Source organism: Perognathus longimembris, chromosome 5 (assembly GCF_023159225.1).
Source record: "Perognathus longimembris pacificus isolate PPM17 chromosome 5, ASM2315922v1, whole genome shotgun sequence".
Lineage (NCBI taxonomy): Eukaryota > Metazoa > Chordata > Mammalia > Rodentia > Heteromyidae > Perognathus > Perognathus longimembris.
In genome coordinates this window covers 46373908-46391620 of record NC_063165.1, presented here as the reverse complement: position 1 = coordinate 46391620, position 17713 = coordinate 46373908, and the positions used below count along the sequence as shown (strand labels likewise).

Here is a 17713-nt window from a genome sequence, read left to right as displayed (position 1 = left end):
CATGCCCACAGGAAAAGGTAAAATTAATTCAGTCATGTGTTTAATTATGTTATATATATTTAAATTTTTGTACAGAACACACATGAACAAACCACATGAAATCATTTTTTAAAATATTTTTTATTATCAAACTGAATTACAGAGAGGTTACAGTTTCATACATTAGGCATTGGATACATTTCTTGTACTGTTTGTTACCTCGTCCCTCATTCCCCCCTCCCCCCTCCCTCTTTCCCTTCCCCCTCCCCCCATGAGTGGTTCAGTTGTTCAGTTCATTTTCACCAAACAGTTTGTAAGTATTGCTTTTGTAGTTGTTTGTCTTTTTTTACCCTGTGTCTCTCAATTTTGGTATTCCCTTCCAATTTCCTGGTGAAATCATTTTTATGTATTTGTACCAGCAGAGTCTACAGGTAGGTATAAAGGCAGTAATAAAATAGTAAAATGTATGTTTCCATGTATTATTTTGAGATAAGGTCTCACAATGTAGGTCAAGCAGATCTCAGACTCTTTATCCTCCTGCCTTAGCTTCCTGAGCACTGGGACTGCAACTGTTCTCCATGAAAATAATGTGCATTTTCAATTAATTTCTATTTCCCTACACCCACATTTCCATTTCTTCCCCCAAAAAAGGGGATCACAAGAGTTTTACATATCTGGCCTAACATTTATTATTTAATTCCACTTGCCATGACTTCACATTAAACCCGAGAATCTATTTGCTAACCCTCATTCTTATGTAAAGCATCTGAACTGTAGCTTGTGGAGATAAAAAGAACATTTCTACTCACAAATGGTTGTAAGCATCTATACCCTTTGACTTTGAAAACAGATGCACAGGAATATCAGTGCACTCAGGTGGCACGTTCATTACCTGTCAAGTTAGACTTGTCACCAAACACTGCAGTGCTGTCACCTTGGGAACAAACTAGACCCCAGTCAGAATGGGAGCAGAATATATATACCTACCAGAAATAAGTGACCACAGTCCCTACACTTTCTTACACAGAAACCTGCCTTTAGCACCTTCATTTTGGCCCCCACTGAAACCTGTGCAGCTCAGCAACCACATAAAATTCCTTGTGCTCTGTCATACATCACTTCTTTGGATGCATGTAATAACTGCTTGTTGTTCTGAGCTGTTATAACAGGGTTTGGGGAACTATTAATAGCAAGTGGTCTGGCTTTATTAATTGCAAACTCTGAGATCAGGATCCACATCTCATTGCTGTGTAACAACTCCAGCAGTCTTGATAATAATTTTAAGTAGATGCATAGATTCAGAATGATATGCCCAGAACAAGGTCATGACAAGCTTCTTGCACTCAGCGCAGGAGTCTCTAGAAGACAATAAGTCACTGCATTAATGATGGACACAAGCCTGAATCCACTGAGCAGCTAGAAAGAGGCTGAGGTTTGGGGTTGAGTGAGGCAGGAGCATTAAAGATGCCAATGAAAAGCCAAGCCAATGAGCTAGTGTATGAATGTAGACTGCCACTTGGCCCAGGCCTCGTCATCTCTTCCCTCTCCCAGCCCCAACACTTGTGTGAACTTCGGGACCTAGTGGGATTCAGGGGTTTATTCTCAGACCACAGGGCCTTGTCTAAGGGGAGGTCAGCTATGCCTCCCTGATAGGCCTGGTCTCTAAGCCAGCACTGTCCACATAGGGTCTGTGGTTTTCCTTTGCTGAACTGTGTCCCTTCTGGAGGAATGGTAGCCAGCTGTCATCACAAGGCATTGTTAGGTATCACAGTGCCCATCTGTGTAGCCCAGGAAGTGATAGCTCAGAGGACTCCCAGTCTCAGTCATCTGTGTTGCTGATCAGCTCCTGAATGAGCGGGGTGGTGAAGGAGTTGTTGGAGTCTTGGATTCGCAGCAGTTGCTGTGTGTTCTGGGCGTTGAGGCTCCGTAGCTCTGTGAGTGCAGCCATGATCTTCATGAACAGGAACCTGTGGGTCAGCCAGAGGGAGAGGATGGAGCTAAAGCCACCCTCTCTCCCATCCACCAGCCCCTTGGGCACATCTCAGAGTGCAAGAGCAATCTCAGGACAGTTGAGGTCACCCAAGAGGTGATACTTAGCTGAATTCCTTTAGCATATGTACGAGCAGGGCAGACAGAATGCCAGCCCTTGAGGTGGAAGCCCTAATTCCACCCCAGCCAGAGGCTTGAGCCCTAAAAGCCTTGAGAGCATAGAGATCTAGTTACGAACGGCATTTACAGGTCTAAGTGCATTTAGACATCAAATACGGTTATGGGCAAGGGGTATGGGATCACTTTCTTGGTTAAAATCCCAGACCTGCAAGGTCAGATCCCTTCCTGAATCTAAATCTGGATCTAGTGTCGGGGCACACCACATACCTCCTTCCCCCCAGATGATAAAGAAAGCTGGCTGACACCTCCAGCCTCCAGGCTCCGTACAGAGGGAAGAATGACCAAGTAAAGACAAAGCCACTTCCAGTATGGCATCTTCTTTTGAGACCAAAAGAAAGCTGGTGTCTTCAAGGGATAATTTGAGTATCAAGTCAACAGTAATACCAGAGCCGGCTGCCATAATCCTAAAGACATCACCCTCTTTGCAATCCAAATTTCTCCTGGTCCTCAGGCCTGTGGGCACAGACTAGACACTAGGATGAAGGAATGCTAAAGTTCAGTGAGGGTGTGGAAAACCCTATTGAGAAGAACTTCCAAGTAGCCTTCTGTGGAGTTACAATCAGAACCAGATAGGTAGTTTCCTTCCTACTCTTGTTTTGTTTGTGTTCTTCTTGGGAAATTATTAGATCTTAAGCTTTGGATTTGGTTTGATTCGGTCTATGCCAGCTTCGACCCCTCTGTAGAGCACTAGGCCCTAGCCTTCAGCCTCTACCCTTTACAGAGAGTGTTACAACCACTTTCTGGGCAGATTAAAGGTACAAAACTGTTGGGCACAATGACTGGCACTTCTCAATAAATAACTGTTAGGTTTGCCTTATGGTCAGTATCATTGTTACCTGCAGTGTCATTATGGTTAATTACTGGCCCTTCATGTCCAAATGTCCCTTCATCTGATATAGGCTCTGACCCTTTAGATTTCACCATGACTGGGCTGGGGCTGGGGCTGGGGCTGACCAGGATGGGGAAGTCTCAGTGGAGGTCATAGGAGGCAGCCCCAGAGCCTTGGATGTCAGAGGCTGACTCAGACATATATTGCTACCTGAGAGGCTCAGGCAGGCAGAGAGCTGGAGGGCAGAGATGCAAGGAGGCCCCAGGCAGCCCAGTGCAGCCTTCTCCCTGACTCTTCTCACCGGTGTTCAGGTTGTGGCCGATTGCACTCAATGTAGGCCTTCAGGGTGAGGGCAAATCTCTCCTGTAGCTGGTCCACTGAGCTGCGCTGAACTACACCAGGGCGATCTGTGGGCCAAATGGAAGGGAGTGGTATCAGCAAGGGTGGGCCAGACAAACACAGGCTCAGTCAGGCCCAGAGAGGAGGAACTTCAGACCAAGCACCTTCAGAGCAGGACAGGGCTGGGAAGGAAGATGGTGGCTTTCTCTGGGTCACCCCATGAGCCAAGAGAAACCAGCCTGTCTGCACCCCAGGGGTGTGGTGAGTAGGGGAGTCAGCCCAATGGTGGAAACTTCCCTGGGGAGAGGGCAGGTGGGGTCGGGGCAGATCTTTAGAGGAAATGTCACCAGCTGGGGAAAGCCAGCACCTGGGGAGAAGAGGGAGATGGCCTGCATCAGCACATACTCCTCCTTGTGCAGCTGCAGCTTCCTCAACATGTATTGGAATTTTATCGTAGGATCCAGTAGAAGTTTCTGGAAGCCACCTGTGGATGAGTATATTGATGGAGAAACAGTTCCTCAGGAAGCTGACCCAGGAGCCAGCCTTCCCTCACCATTGCACAGTGTTCCTGCCCTGCAAGCTCAGGGATCACCTCTTGTAGCTCCCCCAACACACACACCTCCTCTTTCCCCCACCTCCCTCCACCAGGGTACCTTCAGGGTCTTCAAAACAGTAGACCAGCCGGCCACACTCCCAGGTCCCCGTCTCTGAGTTGAACAACGTGCTGAGCCTCAGTATGAACATTTCAAAGGTGGCCCCCTTCAGCAGGGAAATCTGGTCTTCAATGGGCAAGTCCCTGGCACCAAGGATGGGGAAGGGATCACAGGTCCTGGGAAACTGCCCACTGGCTGCCTCTTTAGTCCAGGAGGAAGATGGGGAAGAGGACAAGGAAGGAGGAGGAAGGGGAGAGGCAGGAGGATGAAGGGGAGGAGGAGAAGAAGAAGGTAATACAGAAGGAGAGGAGAGAGAGAGAAAGTAGGGAAGGAAGGGGGAAGGAAGGGGAGGTGTGGAAAGGAGAGAAGAGAACAGGAAGTGGGAGGAGACACAGGAGAGGATGAGGAGGAGAGAGGGGTGGGGGAAGAGAGGAAGGAGGGGAGGAGGAGAAAAGAGGGGAGGGAAGGAGGAAGAAGAAGAGAGGCAGGAGGCAAAAGAGAAGAGAGAACAGCAGGAGGGAGAAACAGCATGGGTGAGAGAAAAAGGAGAAAGAAGTGGAAGAGGAGTGGGATGGGAGGAGGATAGGATGTAGAGGCAAGAGTGGAAGGAGGAGGAGGAGGAGGAGAGGTAGGAAGGACTCCTCCAGAGGACTATTGCAATTGCTTCCTGGCTCCCTTCAGTCTCTCCTCCTCACAGTCCAGCCAAGCACCTTACATGTCCTACAGCATCCTCTCCTCTCCTGCTGCCCTCAGTGGCCCTCCAGGCCCACTTGGCTTGACATACATGCTTTACAACCTGTCCCATCTCCACCAACTCCCCACGCAGCCGCTGACCTATAGTCAATGCCTTGGCTCAGGTTTCTTAGCCTCAAATTCTCTGCTTCAGATTCTCTACTTAGAATGATTGATTCACCAAAATAAATCATGTGGTTTTTCAAGCCAAGCTGTCTTAGCCTCAGAACTGGGGAGACCTAGCCAGTGGATCTCAGTGACACCCACTCTCCCCTAAGAGGCAGACGGCTGTAAGTCCAATGTCTATTCCCTTCTCTCTTTTCTTCTCTCTCTCTCTAGACTCCATTCTGTTTTACATCCAATGCATTCATTGCTCCGAGAAGGTAGAATTGTGATTTCTGCCCTTACAGTGAAATAGTAAAGGGACTTGCTACCTGAATGTCCACAAAGTGGACATTATTTTCCGGGACATTTATTCTTTCATACAGTAGACTTTTGCGGGCAACACAACTGGTGTTAACTGAGTCCCCAGCAGGAAAAGGAAGGGTCCTTTGGCACCGAAGTCCATCTCCTAAACTCATAGGCCCTGCCCCAGCTCCTTTGAACCTCTAGGCCACTTCCTTTCCTCTCCACATCTCTCCCCATAGCCCTTGTGACCTACCTGAAGTAGGAGATGACTTTGGCAAAGTTGATGACTCCCTTGAACATGTAGGTTGATACATCAGCTAGATGGGGCAGCATGGGGATGATCTCTTTGCCATCCCTATAGTCAGGGGGGTTGTAGTTCCAGACACTGCCATCTTCCCCCCGCAGCTGCAGAGAGACTTTCATGGGACACAGCCCTTTCCTGATTTCCTCCCAGCTGAGAGATGGTTCTCTTACTGAATTTTGAAGGAAATCTGAGATCGCATGTTCACTGCCAAACACCTTTGGTAGCTGCAATTAATGACAGGAGGTGGGGGAGTGAACAGACTATTTATAGAAGTTTTCACACATGCCCAAGATGGCCAACTGCACGTGAGAGGATGTATAATAGCAGGTCCCTGTGCACACGTATGCACACTCAGCACTTGTTCCTTCTTTCTGCACTTATCAGTGAGGCTCTGTGAAACTAAGGTGGCCAAACATGTTCATGCCTGGTCTCAGACTGCTTCCTACCTAAACTGGAAAGACTGGGCAGAGATTCCCCAACCCAGAGAGTCATGTCCCCTCTTCAGAGAGGCTTGACAATTTGCATCCCTAACAACCCCTCAAGGATTCTGACTTTTGAAAGTCCAGAAGAAGACTAGAGTTTGAGGAGCTGACAAAGCTTCTCAGCCAGGAGGACAGCCTCCTACCCGGAAATCCTTGAAGTGGGAGAAGGTGGTGTCGAAGGTTTTCGACTGAGCGTCCATCAGCTCCTCGATCAACATGCGCTGCTCCTGGGTCAGCCCAGGCACGGTGGACGGCTGAGCCTCCATGCGTGCCTTCTTCCTCCTCTTGATCAGGGCCCGCCTCTGCTCCACCGCAGCCTCAGACATGATCACTGAGAGGGGAGGGGAGCAGGCTCTGTGTTTGTGCCCTCGTCCAGGTGAGAGGAAACCAGCAGGGCCCACCACACCTCTCAAGCTGGGACAACCAGTGCCCTGCCCAAGCTCCCAGGTGCCTGGCGTCCAAGATGCATTCGTCCATGCACATGGGCAATGCCACCCATGCCCACAGGGCGTGCCTAATGTGTGCCCCACAGCACCACAGGGCACATTCACCCAGAGAGCCTGCCGGCTCCCATCACTCACTCTCCTTCTTCATGCCGCTGTCCAGGCACTTGCGAAGGCGGCAGGCCTGGCACTGCCGCCGAGTCTTCTGCGTGATCTCGCAGGTGCCCTTGCGGAAGGGGCACCTCAGCCGGACATTGCGCTTCATGGCCCTCCTGTGAGAGTAGAGAGAGCGCTGGGCACCGGGCATGGACACCTGGCTTTGAACTGGACCCCCGACTGCAGGCCACGGGAGCCACATGCTTCTTAGAGGAAAGGCCTTGGCTCACCCAGCTGCAGGAGAAGGGGAGGCGACTTTCCTACACCCTTTGCACAACACTTGGCCATGTCAGCTGGGTTTCTTCACTTTGGTGACACTGAACTTGTCACAACACCCAGCTTGCTACAGTGACTAAATCCAGGCCTGGAAGTGCTCCCATGCGACCAGATACAGACAACTGAGTCCCCAACCCTCGTGTTGACCAGTACCTCAGCTTTAGAATTGCGGGTGAAGGACTTTGTTCAAATGTGAATATTCAGCCACCAGAAAGAACCAGGAGAGATCCCAATTAGGATGGCCATTTGAGAAATAAAGAAGGACTCAAAGGGTGGCTTTGAGCTGGGGGTAGTCTGTCCCTTCCTATAAGCAAACTGGGGCTTTTCCTCTCCCATTCCTTTCTCCCTCCCTTCTCTTTTTGGTTGGGGCCTTGTGCTGAGGATGGCCTTGCCCAGCTGGCTCTAGGCTTTCTGTTTCTTCAGTTAGACAATATGAATCTTCTCCCCAGGGCTGCCTTGCTTTCAAGATGGGATAGTTTAGTCCCTCATTTTTGGGCCCTCCCTGTCTGTTTTGAGATGACACTATCTTGTTTATCCCTTCATTTTATGCGCAATCTTTTCTGAACTTCCTTAGCAGACTGATTTGAACACTTGCATTTTGGATTTTCAAAGTTTTCACTTTTACTGATTCATCTTTTATTCAAGAACACATGAGGAATAAGTATATTAATGGAAGGGGACCTTGACTGGGTACCTCCAGCAAGAATTGAAGATGAAGGATTCTTCTGAATTAGAAATGGCTCATTTGAACTCATTAGGAGAATATTGGGTGAGCCATCAGCCCACACACTATCCAGAGTTCAGACAGCAAACTGAAGCCCTTGAGAGGCTGGAGGTCTCTGCCTGGAGGGCTAATGGAAGGGTAGATGTGCTGCTCATGGCAGCAAGTGAGCGAGGCTGGTGGGTGACTATACCTGAAGAACCCCTTGCAGCCTTCACATGACATGACATTGAAGTGATAGCCATTGGCCTTGTCCCCACACACACGGCAGATTTGGGGACTGCCATCTTCTTCATCTATAATGATGGTGGGATTTCCTGAAACAGAGTCTGACTCTTCACAGAGCACAGGGGCAACCTGGCAACATCTTTCTTCAGGTCTCATCTCCAGATTTTCTTCTTGGTCTCTTGGACTGGAAATGAAAAACATACAGAGAAAGAAAGGGTTGGACAGTGAGCAGCTAGGGACTGAAGACGGGACATTGTGCTTTCTGAGCATGGCTCACATTTTGGTCTGATGCTAGGCCCAAAAGCTGACTTGTCATGGGAAAAAATGTGGAGAGAGTTTGAATTAGAACTATGACATTCTGCATACAATAGACCTTTGGATTAGCCAGCCCAGGCAGCAATGTCTCTGAGACTATAATGTCTAATTATACTAAAAAAACAAATCTGAAAGTGGAGCTTTAGCTCAAGTGGTAGAATAAAGCAGGGAGCACAAAAGTTCAGGGGCAGAGCTCAGGTCCTGAGTTCAAGCCCCAATACCAGAACACACACACACACACACACACACACACACACACACACACACGTCCATCTAGTGCAACCTTCCACAGATGATGCTACCTTTTCTAAAACCAAAATAAAACTCCCAGGGAAAATCTCCACACAGGAAATAATTTCTGTGAATAATATCAAGACAGATGGTACACAACATTTCATTTCTAATAGTGAACAGGGAAATAACTTGTCCTTGATCTTGGTTCTCTAGAATACTGTGAATAAAACCAGTGGACTAGAAACTTGAACCACACAAATGTGGAGAGGGGAAGTCCCATGATTGTTCAAGTCATAATTCTAATCTTATATCAGCTTGCACAAATAAGGGATATATCATTTGTTCACAAAACCCTCAAGCCAAGGAACAGGGGGAAAGTTCTCTTGGGTTCATAGTTCTCTCTTAAACCCAGAGGCAGGTGAAACTGCTCTGCTCTTAAGGAACTCACTTTTCTCCTTTCCACCTAGAGGCAAATAATTACATGCATGACGTCCAGAATATTGAGCAAAAACTCACAAATCATGAACGGAAGCTGAATACAGCACCATGAAGGAGAGTCAGCAAAAGCAACTTACAGCACCAATAAACATGCAAAGACTCCCTTAATCAACAAACACAAATGTGTTTAAACATTAGAAGAGATTGAAGACATTAGAGAGAACAAAAGCTATACAATTGACCAACCAGAGACCAAGTAGAAAGAACAATAAACATAGATGCCAAAATCTGAACAGTGACTATATGAACCAATAATAACAATATCATTGTAGTTAGAGAGAGAAATCCAACTGACATAAGCAGCCAACACAAGCCAGGAGGTGACTGGGCATGGTGCAAGTTGTCTGCAGGCCTACATTGTTGACAGAAAAGAAAGTATATAATATAGATTTTAATTAGTAATGCATGCCTGTTAAAATGCTCAGGATATCTACAAGAAGTAGAGGAAATGGATATTTGACTTGTAACAAAGAGTAAAGAAAAATGGAAGGCAGAAAGTCCAAAAGGAAGCCACAAGAGACAGAGAAGGAAGCCACTAAAATAATAAAAAGGAAGCCCTTAGAGAGAGAAAAGCTGAACATTGGCTTACATGGAACACACAGGTAAGATGGTAGAGATGGAGACAAAACACAAGGGGAAACATTCCAAGATTGTGACAAAATTTATATATATATATATATATGTATGTATGTGTATATATCATATATAACATGTATGTACATATACAACCCAAAAACCTAGCAACATAAACCAAAGTAGAAAAATAGGATCATATCAAATTCAGAACCTTCTGCCCGGAAACCAGTAACACTGTTTAAAAGAAATGTTTTAACTCACTGATATATAACTGTAGCCTCTCTATAGAGCATCTTCTCTCTCTCTCTCTCTCTCTCTATATATATATATATATATATACATACATATATGATTTTATATCTATATGTGAATCTGTCTATAAAATATTTAAGTAAAGACATAACTTACATACTCAGGAGACTGAGATCTTAGAATCTTGGTTCAAAGCCAACCTAAGCAGGAAAGTCCATAAAACTTATTTTTTTAAATTTGTCAATCATGGGCCTTGGTACTGTCCCTGAGCTCTTCAGCTCAAGGCTAGCATTCTACCACTTAAGCCACAGTGCCACTTCTGGTTTTCTGTGATTAATTAGAGATAAGACCCTCATTGATTTTTCTGCCCTGGCTGACTTTGAACAGGGATCCTCAGATCTCACCCTCATGAGTAGCTAGGATTACAAGTGTGAACTACCATCACCAAGCCATGAGACTTTTATCTTTAATCACCAAAAAGCTGGAAATGGAGCTGTGGCTCAAGTGACATAGCAGTAGTCTTGAGTGATAAAACCTGAGAGCCAGTGCCCTGGCCCTGAATTTAAGCCTCAGTACCAGTATAAAGCAGGAGGGAGAAAGCATGCCCTGCCCCATTATGCTGATGGAACCAGTGCACAGGTCATACTTGGAGGAGGAAGATCTAGGAAATCCAGGAGAGCCCATGCAAAACTGACAGCACACAGAAAAGATGGGACGGAGATCTTTCTGGCAGGGCACCAGGGGTTCATGCCTGTAATCCTAGCTACTCAGGAGGCTTAGATCTATGGATTGCAGTTCAAAGCCAGCCCAGGCATGGAAATCCATGAGACTCTTATCTCTAATTAACCACCAGAAAATGATACAGCACTGCAGCTCAAAGTACTAGAGGGTTAGCCTTAAGCACAAAGGTTCTGGGACAGTGCCAAGCCCTGAGTTCAAACCCCACAACTGACAAATAAATAAGATTAAATGGTTATTTTTCTCAGTGTATATTTGGTGGGAGTCCCAAGTGAAAAGGAGAAGGGGGAAAAAGAAAGGAGGAGGATACAATGTAAGACTAGACACAATGGCAAGAGAAGCATGAAACTATTGGATTCATCCGATACAGGGAGAACACTGGTGAATTTATTAAGTCACTTATACACAGGGCTGTGTTGAAATCACAGTGTCACCCAGAGAGGCCAGTGACCCACACAGAGCAAGCATAGGGCTCCTCCCTGCAGTGGAGTTGAGGGGGGGCATGATAAAGAAGCCTGGGCACTGGGTGGGTCTGAGTGATGATGAAAAGTATGTGGCAAGATCTTTTCTCTTTCTGCTTTATTCTGACTCTTTCTATACTACACATGGATACACCACATGAGTTACGTTTTATCCCAGAATTCTAGGGTTGAGGATGAGGGGAAAGTGAGATCCTATTTCAAGATTCTTTTGAAATGGTTCAAGTTTGTATGGTGAGCAGAGTGTTCCTCCTCTTTGTCTCTGGGGAACACTCAGATAGAAAAATAAATACAGTAACAATAAGCCATCAAAACCATAGTTCATGAATTCAGGTAAGAGAGCTCATCTGCTATCTTCATGTGACTATAAATGGAAGTTGGCCTTTGTGCTTTCAGGGACTCAGTCACCAGACCCAAGAGATCTGAGGCTGTGACTCTGTCTAGATCAGAGGTGGCAGCTGGCATCAGCTCACAAGTACATTCTGTTCCCCTTTCCAGTGTTTAGTAGGCCACAGTGGACTCTGAATTGACTGCCAAGCCCTGTTCACTTCATGTAGTACTCTTGTCCCCTGTAGTTTTACACTAGACTCCCTGGTTTGGAATTGAGATTGGAGTACATTATATAGTACAGAAGGGGTAGGGACATGTTTCTTTCTCTTGATTTTCAGGTGGAGTCATAATTTGTTATTTCTGCATTTCATAGAAGTACAGGAGGTGTGGGCAGAGGATCAGGTTCTGGGGACATAGAGCTCTGCCCAGTCTCAACCCTAAATGCAAAGTTAACCCCAAGGGATGCTAAGAAGGAGAAAGCTCAGGGTGGCCTCCAGTACTTTCTTACCAGATTATCCTGCAGCATAAACAATGTATTTTTTAAATATATTTTTAAGTAGAACACACCAGGAATCTTCTATAAATGCTTTCTCTAACTACCAGCACACATCCTCTATTTTTCCTGAAATAAGAGTTATTCTAATGCTTCTCCAGGTAAAAGTTTTGAAAACTATCTTGTATCAATCAACTTCATGAAAGGTCTCTTCAATTCTTTCTGCTTAACCAAGAATTTTAAAATCAGAATGGGTATTGAGTTTTGTTAACTTCTTTTTGGGTCTCAGTTAACTTCCTCACCTTATCCTTTGAAAGGGAGGAAAAGAGTATGATTTCTTCAACTCTTGTGAGCTCACACTTGGGGCAGACACTTCTATAACAAAAAGCATACTTAACAAGATAATAGCAAAACAAAAACTTTATTAACATGGATGCACATTCCATAGAAGGAAAGCAACCCTCTGTGGAAAGAGAGCTGCTGTTTGGAATTCTGTATTAAAAGAATATAATTTAAAAAATATTATCTTTAAGTAGTTGTAAAAGGAGATGCCATTTAACAAAGCAATTTATGAATGCTGTGTGACTTGACCAGTGTCACCTCATCACCATTCTTACCCTTAAAGAATATCTTAATAAGTTAAGAGTGGCGGCACGTCTTAAAATTCTAGCACTTGGAAGGCTGAGGTGGGAATATAATGAGTTCAAGGTCAACCTGGATAACATAGTAAGGCTGTCTCAAAAAAATAAGGAAAGGTAGGAAAACAGATGGAAGGAATAGTCTGCCCTAGATCCCTCTGGCCCTAGTTGGTGTCTCTAAGCCATAAGTTCTTCCCAGTGATGGAGGAGTCCCCTTTTGTCCCATGAGGAAAGGGGACGAGGAGAGGGAGAAAGAGCTTTGGTTTTAGTGAAGCAGGAAGAAAAACTGTTTCTCATAAGAAGTCTGTACCTGGTCAGGTAGGCTGAAGTTCATCCTGACTCCAAGGCTTGGGTCCCACTTGGTGCTGACCCCCTACTCATGACAAAGGCAAATACAAGTACTTTGGAGGAAAATCTCAACCCTAAGCTCAAGAAATAACACAGAAAAATAAGTTCACAGTATGAAATAAAGGTGACTACAATTAAACAGATGACAAAAATACCTAGAGCATCTAAGTTTTTGTGAACAATCCTCCCTAGAATTATATAGTGTACAACCCACACAACAGTCAGTATGCATCGATCCTGACTGTCCACTGTTGTGACTGTTGTTCAACAGTGTTCTTAAGGGCCAAGAGAATGAAATAAGGCAAAAACCTCTTAGGCTATGTAAATTCCAAAAAGAATATGTTATAACTATTCAGAGAATTCAATAAAGCAACTGATACAATATCAGACTTAATAGGTTTCCTACCTATTAAGAGAAAGAACAGTTAGAAAAGGTAAAAGCTCCAGTGGACACAGGCTCAGGAGGAGGAAATAAATACAAAAGGACAGAATTCCCATGAATGTAAGTGGGAATTCCTATGATAAATAACATGTCACTTCTGTGTAACAGGATATGTAAAATAAATAGGGAAAAGATGAACTTTTCATAAACGCTGAAAATGATACTGTTCAATGATACTGTTCATGATACTGAAATGATCTGTTCAAATAAGTTGCATGAAGATGATCAATCACTTTTTTTTCTTTCCAGTATCAGGCTTTGAACTCAGGGTTTTCAGCTTGCCAAACTGGTATTGTGCTACCAAGCCATATTTCCAACCAAGCTTTTTCCTGGTTAATTGGATACAGAATCTCCTGGACTTTCCTGTTCAGGCTAGTTTATTTATTTATTTATTTATGAATTTATTATCAAACTGAATTACAGGGAGGTTACAGTTTCATACATTAAGCATTGGATACACTTCTTGTAATGTTTGTTACCTCGTCCCTCATTCCCCCTCCCCCTCCTCCTTTCCCTTCCCCCCCTCCATGAGTTGTTCAGTTCATTTACACCAAACAGTGTTACAAGTATTGCTTTTGTAGTTGTTTGTCTTTTTTTACCCTGTGTTTCTCGATTTTGGAATTCCCTTTCAATTTCCTAGTTCTAATACCAGTATACACGGTTTCCAATATACTCAGATAAGATACAGAGATAGTGTAGGTACAACCACAGGAAGGTGATATAAGAAGATCATCAATAATAGAAGCTACAGTTACACATGGCATGTTGAAAGTAGTTACAACTGTGATATAACAATCGTTTCCATAACATGGAGTTCATTTCACTTAGCATCATCTTATGTGTTCATAAGGGTATAGCTATTGGGCTCTTGTGATCCTCTGCTGTGACTTGCCTAAACCTGTGCTAATTATTCCCAATAAAGGAGACCATAGAGTCCATGTTTCTTTGGGTCTGGCTCACTTCACTTAGTATAACTTTTTCCAAGTCCTTCCATTTCCTTACAAATGGGACAATGTCATTCTTTCTGATTGGGGCATGAAATTCCATTGTGTATATGTACCACATTTTCCTGATCCATTCGTCTCTGAGGGTCATCTGGGTTGGTTCCAGATTCTAGCTATGACAAATTGTTCAGGCTAGTTTTGAACATTTAGATTTTGGGTCCTAGCCTTCGGTGTAGCTTGGATTGAGTCAATAGAGCTTGGCTTGATTCTTTTTTTTTTTTTTTTAATGATGAAAGGATTACAATAAAGTTTGCCAAATACCTTCCTAATCTTAGAAGCTGAGAAAGCTTTCTGAAATAAACTCCAGAGACCAAAATACACAAATATAGAAAATAACAAGTTCAGTAACTTCAAAATAACAGCAACCAAACAATAGTTAAAATTTATATAAAACATGCCATAAACAAAGTCAACAACAACAAAAAGAAGTGATACATATGCATCACAGGATTACAACATCAAGAATAAGTAATGATTGCCATTAGACTTAAATACAGTCACTTTTATGCAGAACCCAAGGAATGCCTTCAACTTATTCTAGTCAAAACAACTGGTTCTATGCTTCCCTTGCAGCAAGCTCTACAGTGAATGTGATTGTCAATGTGACTAGCTTAGAATACTGCAAAGGATAAGCAAAATAAATGCCTTGAAAGTATTATCCACTGGTCAGATGGTAAACTTTTTCAGTATTATTTATAGTTGCACTTGATTACAGTTCTGTAAGGCACTGGAGCACTCATATACCTTGCCTGCCTTGGACAGCCTATTTTTGTGACATGGCAGCACAGCTCTAACACTATGCATTAAAAGCACTTTTTTATGTATTGAGTTGAATCCCCTAAAAGGAATGCCAATTAAGTTCATTAACTGTGTCATTAGTTTATCCCAGTACCTCAGTGTTTGTTCCTGTTACCTGCATAGCTTCTTAAGAGAGAGCTGTTATTAATGCCTTTTGTTTTCCATTGAGTGTACACTACTGAATTAAGTGTAAGGGTTTTATGTTTACCAAGTGAGTCTTGCAACGCTATGGATATTTTGAATATCAGTCGTGATGGCAATTTCTGTATTAAAGAGCCTTAAATGGAACATTGTTTTGAGATCAGAGCCCCACGCTCACAAAAATGGCCATGTGGCAATAAAAATGGTGGCATATTAAAAAAAAAAAAGAATAGGTAGTGAAATGTTGGAGATACAGCTCAGGAGTAAAATGAAGGGTAGGTGATATGGAGTATACATGAAGCCTTGGGTTCAATCTTCAGTACCATAAAATCAACCCACCAATATTAATCACTTCTACAAATAAGTAAAACATACAATATAAAATAAACTAAAAACATGAGTGGGAAATTAAAGTCAAGGAAATATAACAGCCAAAATTTTATAAAAGGAATGCTTACTGGGAACCAATGGCTCATGCCTGCAATCCCAGTTAATCAGGAGGCTGAGATCTGAGGATTTCAGCTCAAAGTCAGTCTAGGAAGGACCATCTGTGAAACTTACCTCCAATTAACTACCAAAAAATAAACAAACAAACAAAAACCCTGCAGGAAGTTGACTTGTGGCTCAAGTGGTAGGGACTACCCTTAAGCAAAAAAATTCTGAGGGACAGCACCCAGGCCCTGAGTTCAAGCCCCAAGACTAAATGCAAGAAACTGGTTACTTTTCTGGGGGAAAAAAGTCAGGATTTACAAGGTGAACAGGGAGAATTTAGTTTTATCTATGCTGCTTTGTCATTTTTGCCAGGAGCAGGTAATTATTTTTTATTACTTTACAATTCAAAAAGTGACTAACTCAAAAAAAGCAGAGCTAATTTTTTTTGTTATATATCATGTTTATTCCAGAATACTTTGGGATGAAGTTGATTGGTAGGAGCAATACATGCTTTCTGTGAAGGGTCAGATCATTAACAATTTAGGCTCTGTGGGACACACTGTCATTTGTGCAATTATTTCATTCTGCTCATGCAGAGTGCACGGCCATGGGTGTGTTTCAATAAAACTTTATTTATATAAAACACAACAATGACTGGGGGGAGCAGATTTGGCCTGTGAACTTATAGCTGGAGAATCTCAGGTTTAGATTAAGATTACTGTACAACTAAAATATTTTAAGTACTTTCATGTACAGAAATAAACATTTTTTCTATTAGCCAACTTAATAAGAGACAGAGGCCTGGCTGAGAATAATTTACACTCATCTTGCTGGAGATCATCCATAACCTTTCATCTGGGTGGAGTCCACTAACCTGTCCAGCAGCAGTGTCACACAGCCACGCTGCAGAATCCCCAGACCCTCATCTGAGTCAGGAAGGCTCAGTGGCCTCAGAGGTGTCTCTGACCTGCCCAAGATTCACAAGGATCTTAGGGCAGTGCCTCTGGCCATCACCTTGGCTAGGAGGGGTTGGTGCTAAGGGGATTAGGGACAGAGCCTGGGGACTCTGAACATTTCAGAACAGAGCTAGACCTGCAGGACAAGGTGACCCCCATACAAGCAGAAAACTCAGAAGTCCAAAGACCACTCAGCCACAGCACTGTCCATGGTGTATCAGGGCTGGGAGGGACCCCCAATGAGGCCAAAGGCCTGGTGACTGTCATGCTGCTGTCCTTGGAAACAGAGGCTGCTCACCCACACCCAGAGAGCCCAGAGGGTTCAGGGTAAATTGGTCCTGGCTCCCTTAGGCCAGAGAGGTATGACTTTCTGGTTCAGGGGATTCCAGTCCATCACAGAGAAGGCGCTGGCTAGACAGATCAGTCATAGTAACTCACTCCGGAATCCATTGTGCTTGTTCCTCTCAGAGGCAAAGACAGGCCAGGGAAACAGGAGCCATGGGCTCAATATTCAGTGAGCATTTTCATTCTCTTTTTCAGCTGAGCAACCAGGAGAGTGCCAGGCCCCCAAGCTTCCCAGCCCACCATTGCTGACCTCCTGCCTGAGGCACATTCTTGTCCCCATGTACCATCTGCAGAAGCTGGAGGAAAGTTGGCCCCCCATTAAAAACCAGTAAAGAAAGCAAGACCATACCTGCTGGGGTGCAGCTGCTTTGTTCCCACTTCTCCTTTAGAAGCCACTTTGAACAACTGAGGGAAAAGGACCAACCAAAACAGAGCAGAGCCACAGTGGCTGCTGGGTGCAGTGGGGCCTCAGCTTGGCTCACATTTTGTAGGAGGGAAAGCTGGGCTGGCAGGGAGAGGGTGAGACTCCCGCTGAAGAAAGGACAGTTTCCTTTCCTTCTCTATGTTGGCCTCAGCTGTGGCATCTCCGGATATGAGCTAGGCTTGTCTCACCTGCATTTCAGCCCAGGTCCAATGTAGGCTCTAAGTGGCTCCATTTGGCACTCCTAAGTCCCAAGTCCAGCTCAGGAACTAGCAAATCAACAGACTACCGTATTTACTCTCATTATATTACCCCTCCTTTTTTCCCCCCTCATAGTTGTCAAACACTGAACTGTAGACACAATACACCTGTCCACTCTGCCCAAGTAATTCTGGGTGAACTCTGCCTCTGAAGGTCTTTTTGGGGGGCTGGGGGAGCAGTCCTGGGGCTTGAACTCAGAGCTGAGGTGTTGTCCCTGAGCTATTGTGCTCAAGGCTAACACTCTACAACTTGAGCCATGGCTCCACTTCCAGCTTTTTATGGTTAATTGGAGA

The 17713-nt window shown here is 44.4% G+C and overlaps 1 protein-coding gene across 1 annotated transcript; it reads right to left on the bottom strand.

Annotated features, from left to right (window-relative positions):
• Nucleotides 1-1573: 1573 nt before the first annotated feature.
• LOC125351737 (nuclear receptor subfamily 1 group I member 2-like) lies at nucleotides 1574-17145 on the bottom strand. Its single transcript, XM_048346709.1, has 9 exons — nucleotides 17088-17145; nucleotides 7685-7903; nucleotides 6477-6610; nucleotides 6039-6226; nucleotides 5363-5637; nucleotides 3970-4112; nucleotides 3684-3800; nucleotides 3279-3384; nucleotides 1574-1946 (listed from the first exon to the last, which is right to left on the bottom strand). The coding sequence occupies exons 2-9, from the start codon at nucleotides 7873-7875 to the stop codon at nucleotides 1799-1801; spliced, it is 1302 nt and encodes a 433-aa protein (XP_048202666.1). The 5' UTR covers nucleotides 7876-7903; nucleotides 17088-17145; the 3' UTR covers nucleotides 1574-1798.
• Between the last annotated feature and the right edge of the window lie 568 nt (nucleotides 17146-17713).